The 16003-nt window shown below is 46.0% G+C and overlaps 2 protein-coding genes across 2 annotated transcripts in view; both read right to left on the bottom strand.

Moving 5' to 3' along the window:
- Positions 1-16003, bottom strand: part of LOC308571803 (vomeronasal type-2 receptor 26-like) — a gene marked incomplete at its 3' end in the record, with an annotated part of 55337 nt that overhangs the window by 14203 nt on the left and 25131 nt on the right. The window lies entirely within an intron of this gene.
- LOC308570693 (extracellular calcium-sensing receptor-like) lies at positions 1257-15285 on the bottom strand (the record flags this gene model as incomplete). The annotated part of the gene is made up of 5 exons (XM_081165607.1): positions 1257-1400; positions 11296-11523; positions 12546-12882; positions 13901-13909; positions 15140-15285. The coding sequence occupies 5 exons, from the start codon at positions 15283-15285 to the stop codon at positions 1263-1265; spliced, it is 858 nt and encodes a 285-aa protein (XP_081021733.1). The 3' UTR covers positions 1257-1262.

Below are 16003 nucleotides of genomic sequence, written 5' to 3' on the forward strand. Positions count from 1 at the left end.
TTAATTCATTCTGGAAGTCCGTTCTTAACCTGAAACTGTTCTTAACCTGAAGCACCACTTTAGCTAATGGGGCCTCCTGCTGCCGCTGCACCAGCACTGCACAATTTCTGTTCTCATCCCAAAGCAAAGTTATTAACCCGAGGTAATATTTCTGGATTAGCAGAGATAGTAACCTGAAGTGTATGTAACCCGAGGTACCACTGTATCTTCTCTGTGTGATGGGCTAATGGGAAAAAGCTGTCCCATGAGCCCTTGCTGCAGAGAGGAAGGGTAAGCCTATATAAGACTGCTTCCCTTGGATGTCACAGCCATTTTGTTTTGAGAGGGTTGGAAAGGATTTCTTTTCTTTCAACCCGATTGGCACCTGGTTGGGGTTTTTATTCACTTTTCCCTCAGTAAAATTATGGCATTCCTTTGTTAGGCACAATAATATTGTTTGTATGAGGGCGGAAATGGCATTGGGCAGCATCAGCATAGTATAGGGGCCTGAGGGGCCTGAGGAGAGGATTGACCTTTGCAAACCCAAGCGTGGGTTCGGTATCTGCCTGGTTAGAATCTGCATCCTGCATCCCCAGTGAGACCTTGCTTCCTTGCATTGCAACACGGCAAGATTCCACACTGGCCAACTCCCATCATACAGATTTGGAGTGATCCAAACCCAGCAGATCCATTCCATCAACATGGGGCTTGTGAAATGATGAACTGATCCTGGGACCCATGCCAACCTTTGTCCTGCCTTCTGCTGTCAATAAAGATTTGGCCCGATTTTATCCCATCAGCATTGTTCAGTCTGGTTATTTTGCTGCTCTCATGAGTCACATAAAGTGCCTGCTTGGAAAATTTCTTTCCTCATTTGTGAAGTTTAGATACAGTTTTCCCACTTTCAATTCCAAAAGAATTCAATTCCAAAAGATTTTTTTTAAAAAAAACCAATTTTATCAAATAACAGAGCAGTATACAAGGAAAGGATTTGTGTACCACCTCAAAGTGTAACATCATCTTTACTTGTTTTTGGACACCACAAGAATTGAATGCATGTGTGCAGATGAATACCAACTGGATCCAGCTCATATGAATTTCTACACCTTTCAATATAATCCCCTGATGAATAACCTGTGTTTGAAACACATTGAGATTAGCACATATACAATTTGGTCCAAGTCTTCTGCATCTATCACATTCACTTTTGCTTCTGCTTTGTGGTGCTGCAATTTTGATGTGTTTCCTTGACCATGACCAAACTTTTCCCAGCTTTCTACACTCTATTTCTTACCCTTCTGGTCTGAAAACTTTCCTTCTGGACATGGGATGCAATCATAGCAACAAAATGGTTTTCCCTCCTTCACTTTCTTGCTGGAACCAGGATAGCAACTCTCAGAACACACAGAAAGAGGCTGGACCTAATTTGAAAGTGAAAGAATAGAATGATTACACTGGTCAACAACAAACTTGTTGTTTGCGTTTTTTTTCAGTTGATTTAGGATGAATCTGATGCGCTGAATCCAAAAATCACATTGGTTTTGCTCAATCAGGTCAAGTTTTTGAGCTATGGCCACATGTCTTTTTTTGACGTTTTTGTTCACATGTACGCTTGTGCGTAGCATTTTAGAAGAAGTTGGTGGGGGTAAAATGCCATGTCGAATAATTGTTTTGATTGGAAATGATTATTTTAATGACAAGAAGTATTCAGGTCCAATAGTTCTGGGTGATTATGTCGAAAAGGGATCAGTTTGAAGTCATAAAACCTCGAAATCTGCCATAAAATTGGTGCGGCTGGGATCAACAGAAAGATCCGGAGCAGCCTCAAGTATCCTGATCTTCAATCAGCATGTCATCCTGTAGCTCATTGTGATGAAATTCCAGTGCCTATCTTCAGAGAACTTCCTGACATTAGTGACGAAGATGCCTCCAGTGTTGAAGGACATGAAGAAGAAGAAGTGGTTCTTGAAGATGATGCTCCACATCCATTTTCCTAAAAGGAGTTGAATGATCTAGTTCGCGACCTCAGCTTGTCAAAGGACTCTGCCGAACTGTTGGCATCCAGATCGAAGGAAAAAAACCTCCTCTCTGACAGTGCTCGCATCAGCTTCTTCCACAACAGGCATCAAGAGTACCTCCGTTTTTTCTTGGAAGAGAAGGACTTGGTGTACTGTGCAGATATTGCACGGCTTCTGCTCAAGCTTGGAGTGCCACAGTAAGAACCCAAAGATTGGAGACTGTTCATTGACAGCAGCAAGTGATCACTGAAATGTGTTCTGCTACACAACGGCAACCAGTTTGCCTCTATATCCCTGGCTCACTCGAGTACACTGAAGGAGAACTATGAAGTGGTGAAGTATGTGCTGGAGAAAATTGGTGGTTTATTTGTGTTGACCTGAAGATGGTGAACTTTTTGTTGGGACAACAGTCTGGCTTCACCAAGTACCCATGTTTTCTGTGCATATGGGATAGTACGGACCGTGCTCAGCATTACACGAAGGACTGGCCTGTGCGGGAGGAATTGGTGCCTTGCAAAGAAAGGAACGTCATCAATGACCCTCTGGTGGACAGAGACAGAATACTCTTCCCACCGCTGCACATCAAGCTCGGCTTAATCAAGCAGTTCACCAAGTCTCTGGACAAGGATGGTGACTGCTTCACTTACTTGTGCCAGGCTTTTCCAGGATTGACCATGGAGAAGTTGAAAGCTGGCATCTTTGATGGTCCTCAGATCCGTCAGCTCATCAGAGATCCAGAGTTCAGAAACTCAATGAACGAAGTGGAACTGGAAGCGTGGAAGGCATTTGTTCTGGTAATGAAGAACTTTCTTGGCAACAATAAGGCCAGAAACTACGCAGAACTTGTCAACAACATGCTGACTGCTTTCAGAAACCTGGGCTGCAACATGAACATCAAGATGCACTACTTTTTTCACATATGGACCAGTTTCCTGAGAACCTGGGTTCAATGAGTGACGAGCAGGGGGAGAGATTCCATCAGGGCATGAAAGAGATGGAGACCAGGTATCAGGGTCACTGGGACGCAGTCATGATGGCTGACTACTGTTGGACTCTGAAGAGAGACCTCCCTGCCGCTGAGCATTCCAGGAGTTCCAAGAAACGGAAGTTCAAGCCCTGAAGTTTGAAAAATGGTGAAGCAACATGCAATTTATGTGTACTTACCTTTATCAATGCCCACCATTCAGTTTACAGTAAACCTGACCTGATGGAGAGAAATGGATGCCATTTCCTGATTCAGCAGTGCAAAAATACCCTAAATCAGTTGTAGAAATCTAGACAACATTCAAAAAGTAAAAAATTGTTGCCCAGTGTTATCTTGAAAAGGAGTCTCAAGTTCTTAAGATGATCTTCATGTATAACTGAAACCAAATTGGAACCACTCTTCCGTAACTTCATCTGACATCCATCGGAGATGTGAAATATCCTGGGCTGTGCAAGGTATTTCAAGTGTGGTTACAACCATTAAAATAAAATATTAAAAACATTTTAAAACAAATTGAAAGGGAAGGAAGCCTATGGGGAAAGATTAACACATTTGGAGCTTTTAACCTTAGAAATAAGGAAGATGACAGGAAAGAGAAAGGATACATGAAATCATGCATTTATAATGCCTAAATATGTATGGAAGTGAGAGCTGGACCATAAAGAAGGCTGATCGCCGAAGAACTGATGCTTTTGAATCATGGTGCTGGAGGAGACACTTCAGAGTCCCATGGACTGCAAGTAGATCAAACCACTCCATTCTTAAGGAAACCAGCCCTGAGTGCTCACTGGAAGGACAGATCCTGAAGCTGAGGTTCCAATACTTTGGCCACCTCATGAGAAGAGAAGACTCTCTGGAAAAGACCCTGATGTTGGGAAAGATTGAGGGCACAAGGAGAAAAGGACGAGAGAGGATGAGATGGTTAGACAGTGTTCTTGAAGCTACCAGCATGAGTTTGACCAAACTGCGGAAGGCAGTGGAAGACAGGAGTGCCTGGCGTGCTCTGGTCCATGGGGTCATGAAGAGTCAGACACGACTAAATGACTAAACAACAGCAACAACAAAATATCTTACACTGAAGCTGAATGTTGTAATATTCATAACAAAAGGATGTACTTCTTCATAAAACACAGTTAAACTCTAAAATTCACCAAAATGAGTACAGGCTACAAACCTGGATGCCTTTAAAAAGGATTGGACAAATTCATAGAGGATAATTCTATCAAGGGCTACTAGCTAATTTCTACCTCAACCATTGTAAGCAACAGGCCTCTGAATACCAGTCTCTAGAAATTGCAAGTGGGGAACTTCCGGTTTGGCTTGCCATGGCTGAGGCTGTTGATTACATCTGTGCCATTTTACATGGGATATTTTGAGGATGAGATGGGAGTAATCATCCTCCCAACCCCCCAACTGTGGGGCTAGTGGGGGCAGCTTCACACGCAGATCACCCAACACTTGCCCCAGTGTAGTAGGAATGAGGTGGCAGGGGGCTCTGGGTGGAAAACACTCTCCAAAGTCGCCGCCATGAGTGAACAAACTCCAGTTTTTTAATATGAAAATTTGGACTCAATTAATGGGCATACTCTGAGTGAGGGGAGATAAACTACTCTGCTAACTGATTCAGCAACTGAGGAGCCAAAGGATTCGAGTGGAAGAGAGATTATCTTTACTATGGAACTTTTATGTCAGAACGAAAAAAAGGGGGGGGGAATATTGCGTATTTGCTATTTTACTTGACAACCCCCCCCCCGGAAACTCTGAATACAAATTGATTAGGTACGCAATTGTTGTTGTTTAGTCATTGAGTCGTGTCCAACTCTTCGTGACCCCATGGACCAGAGCACACCAGGCACTCCTGTCTTCCACTGCCTCCCACAGTTTGGTCAAACTCATGCTGGTAGCTTCGAGAACGCTATCCAACCATCTCGTCCTCTGTCGTCCCCTTCTCCTTGTGCCCTCCATCTTTCCCAACATCAGGGTCTTTTCCAGGGAGTCTTCTCTTCTCATGACGTGGCCAAAGTATTGGAGCCTCAGATACGCAATTATTAACTGTGTGGAAAAGATTTACAAACTTGCAATTAATTCTGATGGGTTGTTAAAAGCGGAAGAGTTTCTAGCCAAAGTACAGGCTGATCTGTTCTGGTATAATAATAATAATAATAATAATAATAATAATAATAATTTATTATTTATACCCCGCCCATCTGGCTGGGCCTCCCCAGCCACTCTGGGCGGCTTCCATAAAAACGAAAAATACAATAAAATATCACACGTTAAAAACTTCCCTGAACAGGGCTGCCTTAAGATGTCTCCTGAATGTCAGATAGTTGTTTATCACTTTGACATCTGCTGGAAGGGCGTTCCACAGGGCGGGCGCCACTACCGAGAAGGCCCTCTGCCTGGTTCCCTGTAGCTTTGCTTCTCGCAATGAGGGAACCGCCAGAAGGCCCTCGGCGCTGGACCTCAGCGTCCGGGCAGAATGATGGGGGTGGAGACGCTCCTTCAGGTATACTGGACCGAGGCCGTTTAGGGCTTTAAAGGTCAGCACCAACACTTTGAATTGTGCTCGGAAACGTACTGGGAGCCAATGCAGGTCTTTCAAGACCGGTGTTATATGGTCTCGGCGGCCGCTCCCAGTCACCAGTCTAGCTGCCGCATTCTGGATTAGTTGTAGTTTCCGAGTCACCTTCAAAGGTAGCCCCACGTAGAGTGCATTGCAGTAGTCCAAGCGGGAGATAACCAGAGCATGCACCACTCTGGCGAGACAGTCCGCAGGCAGATAGGGTCTCAGCCTACGTACCAGATGGAGCTGGTAAACAGCTGCCCTGGACACAGATTTGACCTGCGCCTCCATGGACAGCTGTGAGTCCAAAATGACTCCCAGGCTGCGCACCTGGTCCTTCAGGGGCACAGTTACCCCATTCAGGACCAGGGAATCCTCCACACCTGCCCGCCTCCTGTCCCCCAAAAACAGTACTTCTGTCTTGTCAGGATTCAACCTCAATCTGTTAGCCGCCATCCATCCTCCAACCGCCTCCAGACACTCACACAGGACCTTCACCGCCTTCACTGGTTCTGATTTAAAAGAGAGGTAGAGCTGGGTATCATCCGCATACTGATGAACACCCAGCCCAAACCTCCTGATGATCTCTCCCAGCGGCCGCATGTAGATGTTAAAAAGCATGGGGGAGAGGACAGAACCCTGAGGCACCCCACAAGTGAGAGCCCAGGGGTCTGAACACTCATCCCCCACCACCACTTTCTGAACACGGCCCAGGAGGAAGGAGCGGAACCACTGTATGACAGTGCCCCCAGCTCCCAGCCCCTCAAGACGGTCCAGAAGGATGCTATGGTCGATGGTATCGAACGCCGCTGAGAGATCCAGCAGAACTAGGAAACAGCTCTCACCTTTGTCCCTAGCCCGCCGGAGATCATCAACCAGTGCGACCAAGGCAGTTTCAGTCCCATGATGAGGCCTGAATCCCGACTGGAAGGGATCCAAATGGTCCGCTTCTTCCAGGCGTGCCTGGAGTTGTTCGGCAACCGCTCGCTCAATCACCTTGCCCAGGAATGGAAGATTTGAGACTGGGCGATAGTTGGCCATCGTGGCCGCATCTAAAGATGGTTTTTTAAGAAGCGGTTTAATAACCGCCTCTTTCAGCGGGTCTGGGAAGGCTCCCTCACGGAGGGAAGCATTCACCACCCCACGAAGCCCATCGCCCAGTCCTTCCCGGCTAGCTTTTATAAGCCAGGATGGGCAAGGATCCAGGAGACAGGTGGTTGGTTTCACTCGTCCAAGCAGCCTGTCCACATCCTCAGAGGTAACAGATTGGAATTGATCCCACTCAACTTGACTAGACAGAACTCTAGCACTCTCCCGCCCCGGCCCTGCTCCCACGGTGGAGTCTACTTCTTCCCGAATCTGAGCGATTTTATCTGCAAAAAACTTTGCAAAATCATTGCAGGAGAACATGTGGCCCGTACTGGGCCCCGATGTTGCAGGTGGTTCCACTAAATTGTGAACCACCTGAAAAAGTCTCCTGCTGCTGTTTTCTGCAGATGCAATAGAGGCGGTGAAGAAATTCTTCTTCGCCGTCGCTATCGCCACTTGGTAGGCTCGACGTTGAGCTCTAACCTGTGTCCGGTCAGATTCAGAATGAGTTATCCGCCACCGGCGCTCTAGCCGTCTCAACGATTGTTTCATTGCCCTCAGATCCGTGGAAAACCACGGGGCTGTCCGGGCTCCATGCAATCGGAGAGGGCGCTTCGGAGCCAAACAGTCAATAGCCCTGGTTAACTCCACATTCCAGCGGGCCACCAGGGAATCGGCTGAAAGGCCATCAACATGGGATAAAGTATCCCCTACCACTCTCTGGAAACCATTTGGATCCATTAAGTGGCGGGGGCGGACCATCCGAATTGGTCCCACCTCCCTGCAGAGGGGAAGGGTCGCGGAGAAGTCCAGTTGCACCAGGAAGTGATCTGACCATGGCACTTCTTTCGTTTCGCTTTTACTTAGTGTCAGATCACCAACATCCATAGAGGTAAACACCAGGTCCAAGGCATGTCCACGGCTGTGGGTTGGGCCAGACTTATTCAGGGACAGCCCCATGGAGGCCATGCTTTCCACGAAGTCCCGAGCGGCCCCTTGTAAGGTCGTGTCGGCATGGATGTTAAAATCCCCTAGGACAACCAAGCTAGGTGTCTCCAGGAGAACATCCGCCACGACCTGAAGCAGCTCGGGCAGGGAATCCTTGGTGCAGCGGGGAGGTCGGTACACCAAAAGGAATCCTGTACTGCCCCTATTGCCCAACTTCCAGAACATGCACTCAGAAAACTGGGTCTTCCCAATAGGACGCCTGGTGCAAACTAATGACTTCCTAAAAATCACTGCAACCCCCCCTCCCCGCCCATGTGACCTGGGTTGCTGTGCGTAAGAGAAACCTGGTGGACAAGCAGCGGCAAGGACAGGCCCATCTGCTTCATCCAACCAAGTCTCTGTTACACATGCCAGGTCAAGTCCTCCATCCACGATCAAGTCATGGATGGCAGTGGTCTTATGAATCATTGACCTGGCATTGCACAGCAGCACCTTCAGGTCATGTGGGTATCCCTTGCTGATTCTAGTATCCATCCGGTCAGGACCAGACCCGGAGGCAGGGATAGTCCTCAGACAACGACTAAACCTGCCTCCTCTGTAATGACATGGTCTGGTCTTAGCGTAACTCCTCCTCCTACCCGTGATCACTGAGATCGGTTGTCCCAGTGCATCCCCCCCTGTGGAACATGCCCCAGCCATTTTGTGGGCTGGGGCCCACTCCCCGGCAGCCCTGACCCCTCCCCCTAAAAACAAAATAACACCTTAAACAAACAAACAAAACCAATAAACCAATACAAACAAAAAAAATGTAAAAATTACAAAAACATCAAATTAATAATAATAATAAAAATTCCCCAAGCCCAACCAAACATCAATCCCACCCCCACCCCCCACATACAAAAAATCCAGAGAAAATTTTTAAAAACATTTTAAAAACACTCTGTGCCTCTCCGGCAGTAACAACTGTCCTAGTGAGGCCTGTCAGGCCCCGCCCTGGGCCAGGTGGTAAGTGGCAGGGAGGAGCAGGGCCCTCAGCACTCACTCAGGGGAGTCCTCCTGGGCAGCAGGCCACAAGCAGCAGGCAGTCCTTATGAGGCCCCAGGCCCCGCCCCAATCCAGATGGTAAGTGGCAAAAGCAGGGCCCACAAGCACTCACTCAGGGAGTCTTCCTGGGCAGCAGGCCGCAAGCAGCACGCAGTCCTTGTGAGGCCCCAGGCCCCGCCCCAAGCCAGATGGTAAGTGGCAAGAGCAGGGCCCTCAAGCACTCACTCAGGGAGTCTTCCTGGGCAGCAGGCAGCAAGCAGCACGCAGTCCTTATGAGGCCCCAGGCCCCGCCCCAAGCCAGATGGTAAGTGGCAAGAGCAGGGCCCTCAGGCACTCACTCAGGGGACTCCTCCTGGGCAGCAGGCCGCAAGCAGCACGCAGTCCTTGTGAGGCCCCAGGCCCCGCCCCAAGCCAGATGGTAAGTGGCAAGAGCAGGGCCCTCAGGCACTCACTCAGGGAGTCTTCCTGGGCAGCAGGCCGCAAGCAGCAGGCAGTCCTTATGAGGCCCCAGGCCCCGCCCCAAGCCAGATGGTAAGTGGCAAGAGCAGGGCCCTCAGGCACTCACTCAGGGAGTCTTCCTGGGCGGCAGGCAGCAAGCAGCACGCAGTCCTTGTGAGGCCCCAGGCCCCGCCCCAAGCCAGATGGTAAGTGGCAAAAGCAGGGCCCACAAGCACTCACTCAGGGAGTCTTCCTGGGCAGCAGGCCGCAAGCAGCACACAGTCCTTGTGAGGCCCCAGGCCCCGCCCCAAGCCAGATGGTAAGTGGCAAAAGCAGGGCCCTCAAGCACTCACTCAGGGAGTCTTCCTGGGCAGCAGGCCGCAAGCAGCAGGCAGTCCTTATGAGGCCCCAGGCCCCGCCCCAAGCCAGATGGTAAGTGGCAAGAGCAGGGCCCTCAGGCACTCACTCAGGGAGTCTTCCTGGGCAGCAGGCAGCAAGCAGCACGCAGTCCTTGTGAGGCCCCAGGCCCCGCCCCAAGCCAGATGGTAAGTGGCAAAAGCAGGGCCCTCAAGCACTCACTCAGGGAGTCTTCCTGGGCAGCAGGCCGCAAGCAGCACGCAGTCCTTGTGAGGCCCCAGGCCCCGCCCCAAGCCAGATGGTAAGTGGCAAGAGCAGGGCCCACAAGCACTCACTCAGGGAGTCTTCCTGGGCAGCAGGCAGCAAGCAGCACGCAGTCCTTATGAGGCCCCAGGCCCCGCCCCAAGCCAGATGGTAAGTGGCAAGAGCAGGGCCCACAAGCACTCACTCAGGGGAGTCCTCCTGGGCAGCAGGCCGCAAGCAGCACGCAGTCCTTATGAGGCCCCAGGCCCCGCCCCAAGCCAGATGGTAAGTGGCAAAAGCAGGGCCCACAAGCACTCACTCAGGGAGTCTTCCTGGGCAGCAGGCCGCAAGCAGCACACAGTCCTTGTGAGGCCCCAGGCCCCGCCCCAAGCCAGATGGTAAGTGGCAAAAGCAGGGCCCACAAGCACTCACTCAGGGAGTCTTCCTGGGCAGCAGGCCGCAAGCAGCACGCAGTCCTTGTGAGGCCCCAGGCCCCGCCCCAAGCCAGATGGTAAGTGGCAAGAGCAGGGCCCACAAGCACTCACTCAGGGAGTCTTCCTGGGCAGCAGGCAGCAAGCAGCACGCAGTCCTTATGAGGCCCCAGGTCCCGCCCCAAGCCAGATGGTAAGTGGCAAGAGCAGGGCCCACAAGCACTCACTCAGGGGAGTCCTCCTGGGCAGCAGGCCGCAAGCAGCACGCAGTCCTTATGAGGCCCCAGGCCCCGCCCCAAGCCAGATGGTAAGTGGCAAAAGCAGGGCCCACAAGCACTCACTCAGGGAGTCTTCCTGGGCAGCAGGCCGCAAGCAGCACGCAGTCCTTGTGAGGCCCCAGGCCCCGCCCCAAGCCAGATGGTAAGTGGCAAGAGCAGGGCCCTCAGGCACTCACTCAGGGAGTCTTCCTGGGCAGTATAAGATGAAATGGAAAGGTTTGGACATATGCCTGGAACAATTGGCAGAAAGCCAGATTTCCTTCATTTTGGGACGTGTCATATTGAAGAAGCAAAAGTGAAAGACATGGAAGAAAATAAACACCCACACAGAAACATACTGTTTTGATGTAACTTGCTTGCTGGACGAATTCAGAGGCTGTGGAAATGAACAGATTAACATCGGATTGATTTTTGGGAAGCACCTGGACTAATTAAGAAAGCAGCGCAAATGTAAGATGATGGCAATCGTCCAACCTCAGAACATGGGAAGACAAAAAAAGATTTATGATTTGCCTAATATTTGGACTATTTGATTATTTTATAATTCGGAATGTCTTTAATGTGGCCTTTATTGGATTGTCAAATTGGAAAACTTAATAAATATTATTATTAGTCTAAAAAAAGAAATTGCAAGTGGGGAGAACACTTCTGCAATTACATCCTGCATTCAGTCTTCTCAAAGACATCTAGTTGCCTATTGTGGCATTGAATATGTAATCAAACTAGCAGAAACATATGTTTATACTTTTCAACACATTTAATATATTCAACAGCAAAGGAAACAGTGCATGTTTTTTGAGTCTTACTTTCTACATAGGTTGTATCATTTCTAATCAAAACTCGGTATTTGTTATGGGCTGAACATTGTCCATTCAATGAAACTGAATGGTTTGCCAAGCACATCACAACTTTATCCTACCTGATTAAACCAATTGTGCCATGTGATGGCATCCTTGTTGATGGTGAACACTTGGTCCGGAGAACCCTGCGGATCCATTCTCCCAACTTTCACTCTATGAAAGGATTGGTTTGAGGAAATAATCCAGTTTATAATATCAAATCCAGTCACTAACTCCCCATTCTGGTCAAAGGAGATCTTGTCTCCAGCACTGTTGTTAAAGGAGACAATTTTCAGAAAGTGATGGAGCTGAGTTGAAAAGGAAAAGAAGCTTAGGAGAGGCTGCATTTCTGTGGAATCTTTCACAGTATGTCATACAAACATCTTCCCTGGATGGAAGCAACACAGTTCTTTGTTTTCATACTCAGACATGTGAAAGTCGATGTCACATTTGCCAAACAACACTTCATTACAATATTGTTGTTTTTTAGAAGTATCTCATGTGGGATGAGTCTTGGGCCTTTTTTTTTGTAACCAACTACACATTGAACTCCCATTGTGAATCACAGGATGCAAAGACGGCACCAGGAAAGAACAGGTGAGAGAAGATATACAATAGGAGCAAAGGGGAAATAAATACCAACATCAGGATTTGCTGCCCCGGTGGATCCTTAATTTAAATCCTAGTGACACTTCATTTAAAGCCTAGTGACCCCTTCCAACTCCACAACTGTATAACCTCAGAACATGCTCAAATTAATAGAAAGAAGATAGAGAGGATGGGCAGAGTTTGGGTTAGGGCTGCCATAGGTCCAGTATTGTGTCTGGGCAGAATTTTCTGAAACGGCTAAAATCTCAACAACTTTGCCAAAAAACCTCAAAAACTTTGTGTTTGGCTTTTCACTTTTTGACATATGGCAACCATAGTTTGGAGGGAACTTTATTAGACAAAATAAAAATAGACCTGCTAGATCAGTCCAAAGCCTTCCTGGTCCAGCATATAGTTCTTGCAGTAGATTATACAGTTGGACTAGATTGCCCCAGTGGTCCTTCCAACTCTACAATTCTATAGTCTCAGAACCTGCTGGCAGTAACATGGAGGAAAAACATGCACCTTAGAGGAAGAGAAGAGTTTGTCGAGACCTTTTGCCAGACAGAATCATAAGAGACCTGCTAGATCAGCCCAAAAGCCTATATAGTCCAGTGTATGGTTCTTACAATGCCCAACCATATGTCAATGGGAAGCCCACAAGAAGGATCTGATTGGAGCATATTGTTATATATTCTGAGAAGTATTTTGCCTTCCAACAGGGGGAACATCATCCCATTACCTGCAACACCTGCTGATTCTGAAAGTTCATCCACCTTCCATCAACCAATGAGTGGTGATTCAGTCGAGATGAAGACATGGAGTGTAAAGCATGTGCCACAGCATAAACAGCATTGTAGATGCTGTAGCTGTGGCCAGTCAAGCTCATTTCAAAAAATGTCCCAGGAAGGCTTTCCAACTTCTCTTTTCCTGTGCAAATGTCTCCATCCACCTTGTCCCCATCTATACTTTGGAATACACAACCAAAGGCCTGCTGCCAGAAATCCCTGATAAAGCCATCTCCTGTTGTGAATGAAGGGCTTTTGCTTTCAATAAATGTCTTGAATCCTGGCAGATCACTGGAGTGAATAGAGAAGGACAGAACACCATGGACTATATCTGTATCCCAGGTTCTTTGATACACCATTGAAGTGAGCTCTATCTGAGCTGTTACTATCCACACTTTTCCTTTATTTATTGTGCATTCTCTTTCTGAGATATATGGTAGCCACCTCAAGAAAACAATGAGATAAGATTCTGCATTAGCAACCACTACATTGGCTTTGCTGTCAATGATTTTATCATATATTTTGGCTCGCTCATGTAGCATGTCATTGATTTCTGTGACAATGGTAAATTTGCTGCTTCTTTCTATGAAGGCAAAACAAATACCCTTTCTGGAGAATACTGGAAACACTGTCTGCACAAATCTTTCTCCATATTCATCATTGGATGTAAGGATCCCAATCCATGTCCATTTGAAATGGAGAAGCAAAGTCAGAATGCCTGCATGCTGAAGAGTATCTTTAGGAGACATTTGGTAGAAGGAAAGGCCTGTGGTTTTATCATTCATCACTGGAGCAGGGCCATATATGAGCTAAGTAAAGGAAATATTAATGAATGAATGAATGAATGAATGAATGAATAGGAGCCCAACTTTGGCCCACATAATCCCTTTCTTCAAAAAGTTGATGCATGAATTTTTAATTACATGCACAAGAACATTTTCAATGGAGGCTGGTTCAGTAGGTAAAATGGGGTGCTGCCTTTTCTCAGAAAGTCTACACCTGCTTGCCTCTTACTTACAAGTCAGGTGATTTCTCTGCCTGTCATTGGCTCTGGCTGTAATTATTGCTGATATGCCTGCCTTCCACCTACCTTCTATCACTAGAGAATGTACTTTCTTCTGTAGGTTCCTCTCATTTATGAATACCTGTATCTCAGCTTCCATTTTACATTCCTACACAAAGAAATATTTCCCACATGCTTTCAACCACTTGTTTCCAAACCCACAATCTTTTCTGTGTGGTGAAAATAAGCATTTAAATGGATGAAACCCATATTCCACAAAGAAATAGAGACATCTACACAACCTACCTGTGGAATCTTGTAGATATCCAAGACAGTTGCAATATAACGAGAAATTAGAGGCTCCAGTCCCCCAACAACCGCTATTAATTTATTCTGGACGTCACATATGTAGTTGGGAACTATTTTTTCTTTTGAAGACATAAGCTGCATTGTGGCATGATAGGTACTCTTTGCATTGAAGTAACTGTCGTAAATGTGGAAGCCCAAGGAAGTATTGGGTAAAATCTGAGAGTTTTCATTTATCTCCTTTACAGCAAATGCCAAAGCCAGGATGTGCTGGTAATACTTAGGCACAACCCTAAAAAAGAGTACAGATTATTAGGATATCCCAAACATTGTAAAATGTAGTCTATGTTGTCCTGCATCTCCTTCCTTATTATTCTTTGCAGTATTTATGTACAAACTGTCTTTAGGCAATGCTTAGCCTTTGGTGGGTTGCTCATATCTTAGACAACTGTATTCTCCTTTACAACAATGCACTTAATATACTTTATTTATAAATTACCAATACAAGGTTCCATGTGTTATCAAGAACCATACGATTTGATATTTTCAGAAGACTGTGTTTTTTTTTATTAAAGTTTTCTTGGTTTACAAAGGTATGCGCAATGTCTCTTTTTTCAAGTTACATTTTCCATAGGTCATGTGAACACCTACTCTCTTTCTTTCTTTCTTTCTTTCTTTCTTTCGAAAGCCTCAGAATACAGAACACTTTATAAGTTCTTGGTACCAGCACCAATTTAAGGTGAAATCTACAATTTAAGAACATGTTCAGAGTTTGGTGATAACTGCACTAGAATCAGAGTTGTATTCTGTATTTGGAGAAACTACCGCGTCTTGTAAAACTGTTGTTCTCCCTTGGCATCTCCTTCCTTATTATTTACAAATATATAAAGACTTAGCTTTGAATTCAACAAACATACACACAATCCTAGCTCTCTTACAAAGACATTTTGAAATTGCAAATGACATCAATCAGAGCAAGTGGTAAGAAATAGAAATTAAGAATGTTTATCACGGATTCATTAATATTGATAGTAGTTTCTAAAATGTTTAAGTGGAGGAAGCCATCACTAGTATTTTCAAAACCAGATGAACTTGATCAGTCTCCATTCTGAATATAATTAAATTAATATTTCAAGTTCACCACTTGAAAATTGTTTGACAAACTTGGACAAAGACTGTAATTCACATCCTTAGTGGAAACAGAAATAGAAACAACAAACAATAACAACAAGGTCTTACGCGAGCTCTTCAAACAACACGGGTGGAGGTGCTCCAGTGAAGGTTAGCGAGTTGGAGATTATGAAGGTCTGAGAAGTGATGCCACCAATTATGTTGCCTCTCAACTGATGATACTCGTGAAGTGGATTGTGTGGATCTCTTACCATGCAGCTATTGTGAAACTTGCATGCCATGTGAGAAAGTAGTACCAGTATCAAGACTACTAATATCACCATCCTCAGTACCAATTATCTCTCTAAACACAGATTGTTCTATTCCATCTTAGGAGACTCAAACAGGTAATTCCTTGATTTTTCTGAGTTCTTGCTTCTACAACTAACTTATAAAGTGATTATTTATATTATGCTTCATCCACTGTGCTATTACTTTTGCTTTTCTCCACTAAAAATCCTCGGGGAGGAACTTCGCCAAGTAGTTGAATTAATTACAGCCCTTTTCCTAATTACAGGAGTAGGTAATCATCAACTTAATATTGGTGTTCACAAATGGAGTTGCCAAAAAAAAAAAAGTGTATGGCATCTGAACAGAGGTTTTTTCTTTTTCCATGGAGGTGGTTAGGATGCCCCCCCCATTCAAACTTCATTTTTTAAAAAAATATTTTTTATTGCATTTTTTTTCCAGATATAGACACAAAGTCAGATATACAAAGAAACAAGAATAGAAAGAAAAGAAAAAAAGAAAGATTCATCATTTCAGAACTTTTTTCAGTCTTCTATCGGACTTCCCCACATCTCCCTACCGTGCATTCCCAACAATAAAAACATCAGCAAATTATGACCTTGTTTCATGCGTTCTTTTGTACTTTCAGATAGTTACATTTTAAGTTTAAATTACTTATTATCAATTTACTCTAAAAACAAATAT

The sequence above is a fragment of the Podarcis bocagei genome, assembly GCF_964188305.1.
Source record: "Podarcis bocagei genome assembly, chromosome: 13".
Lineage (NCBI taxonomy): Eukaryota > Metazoa > Chordata > Lepidosauria > Squamata > Lacertidae > Podarcis > Podarcis bocagei.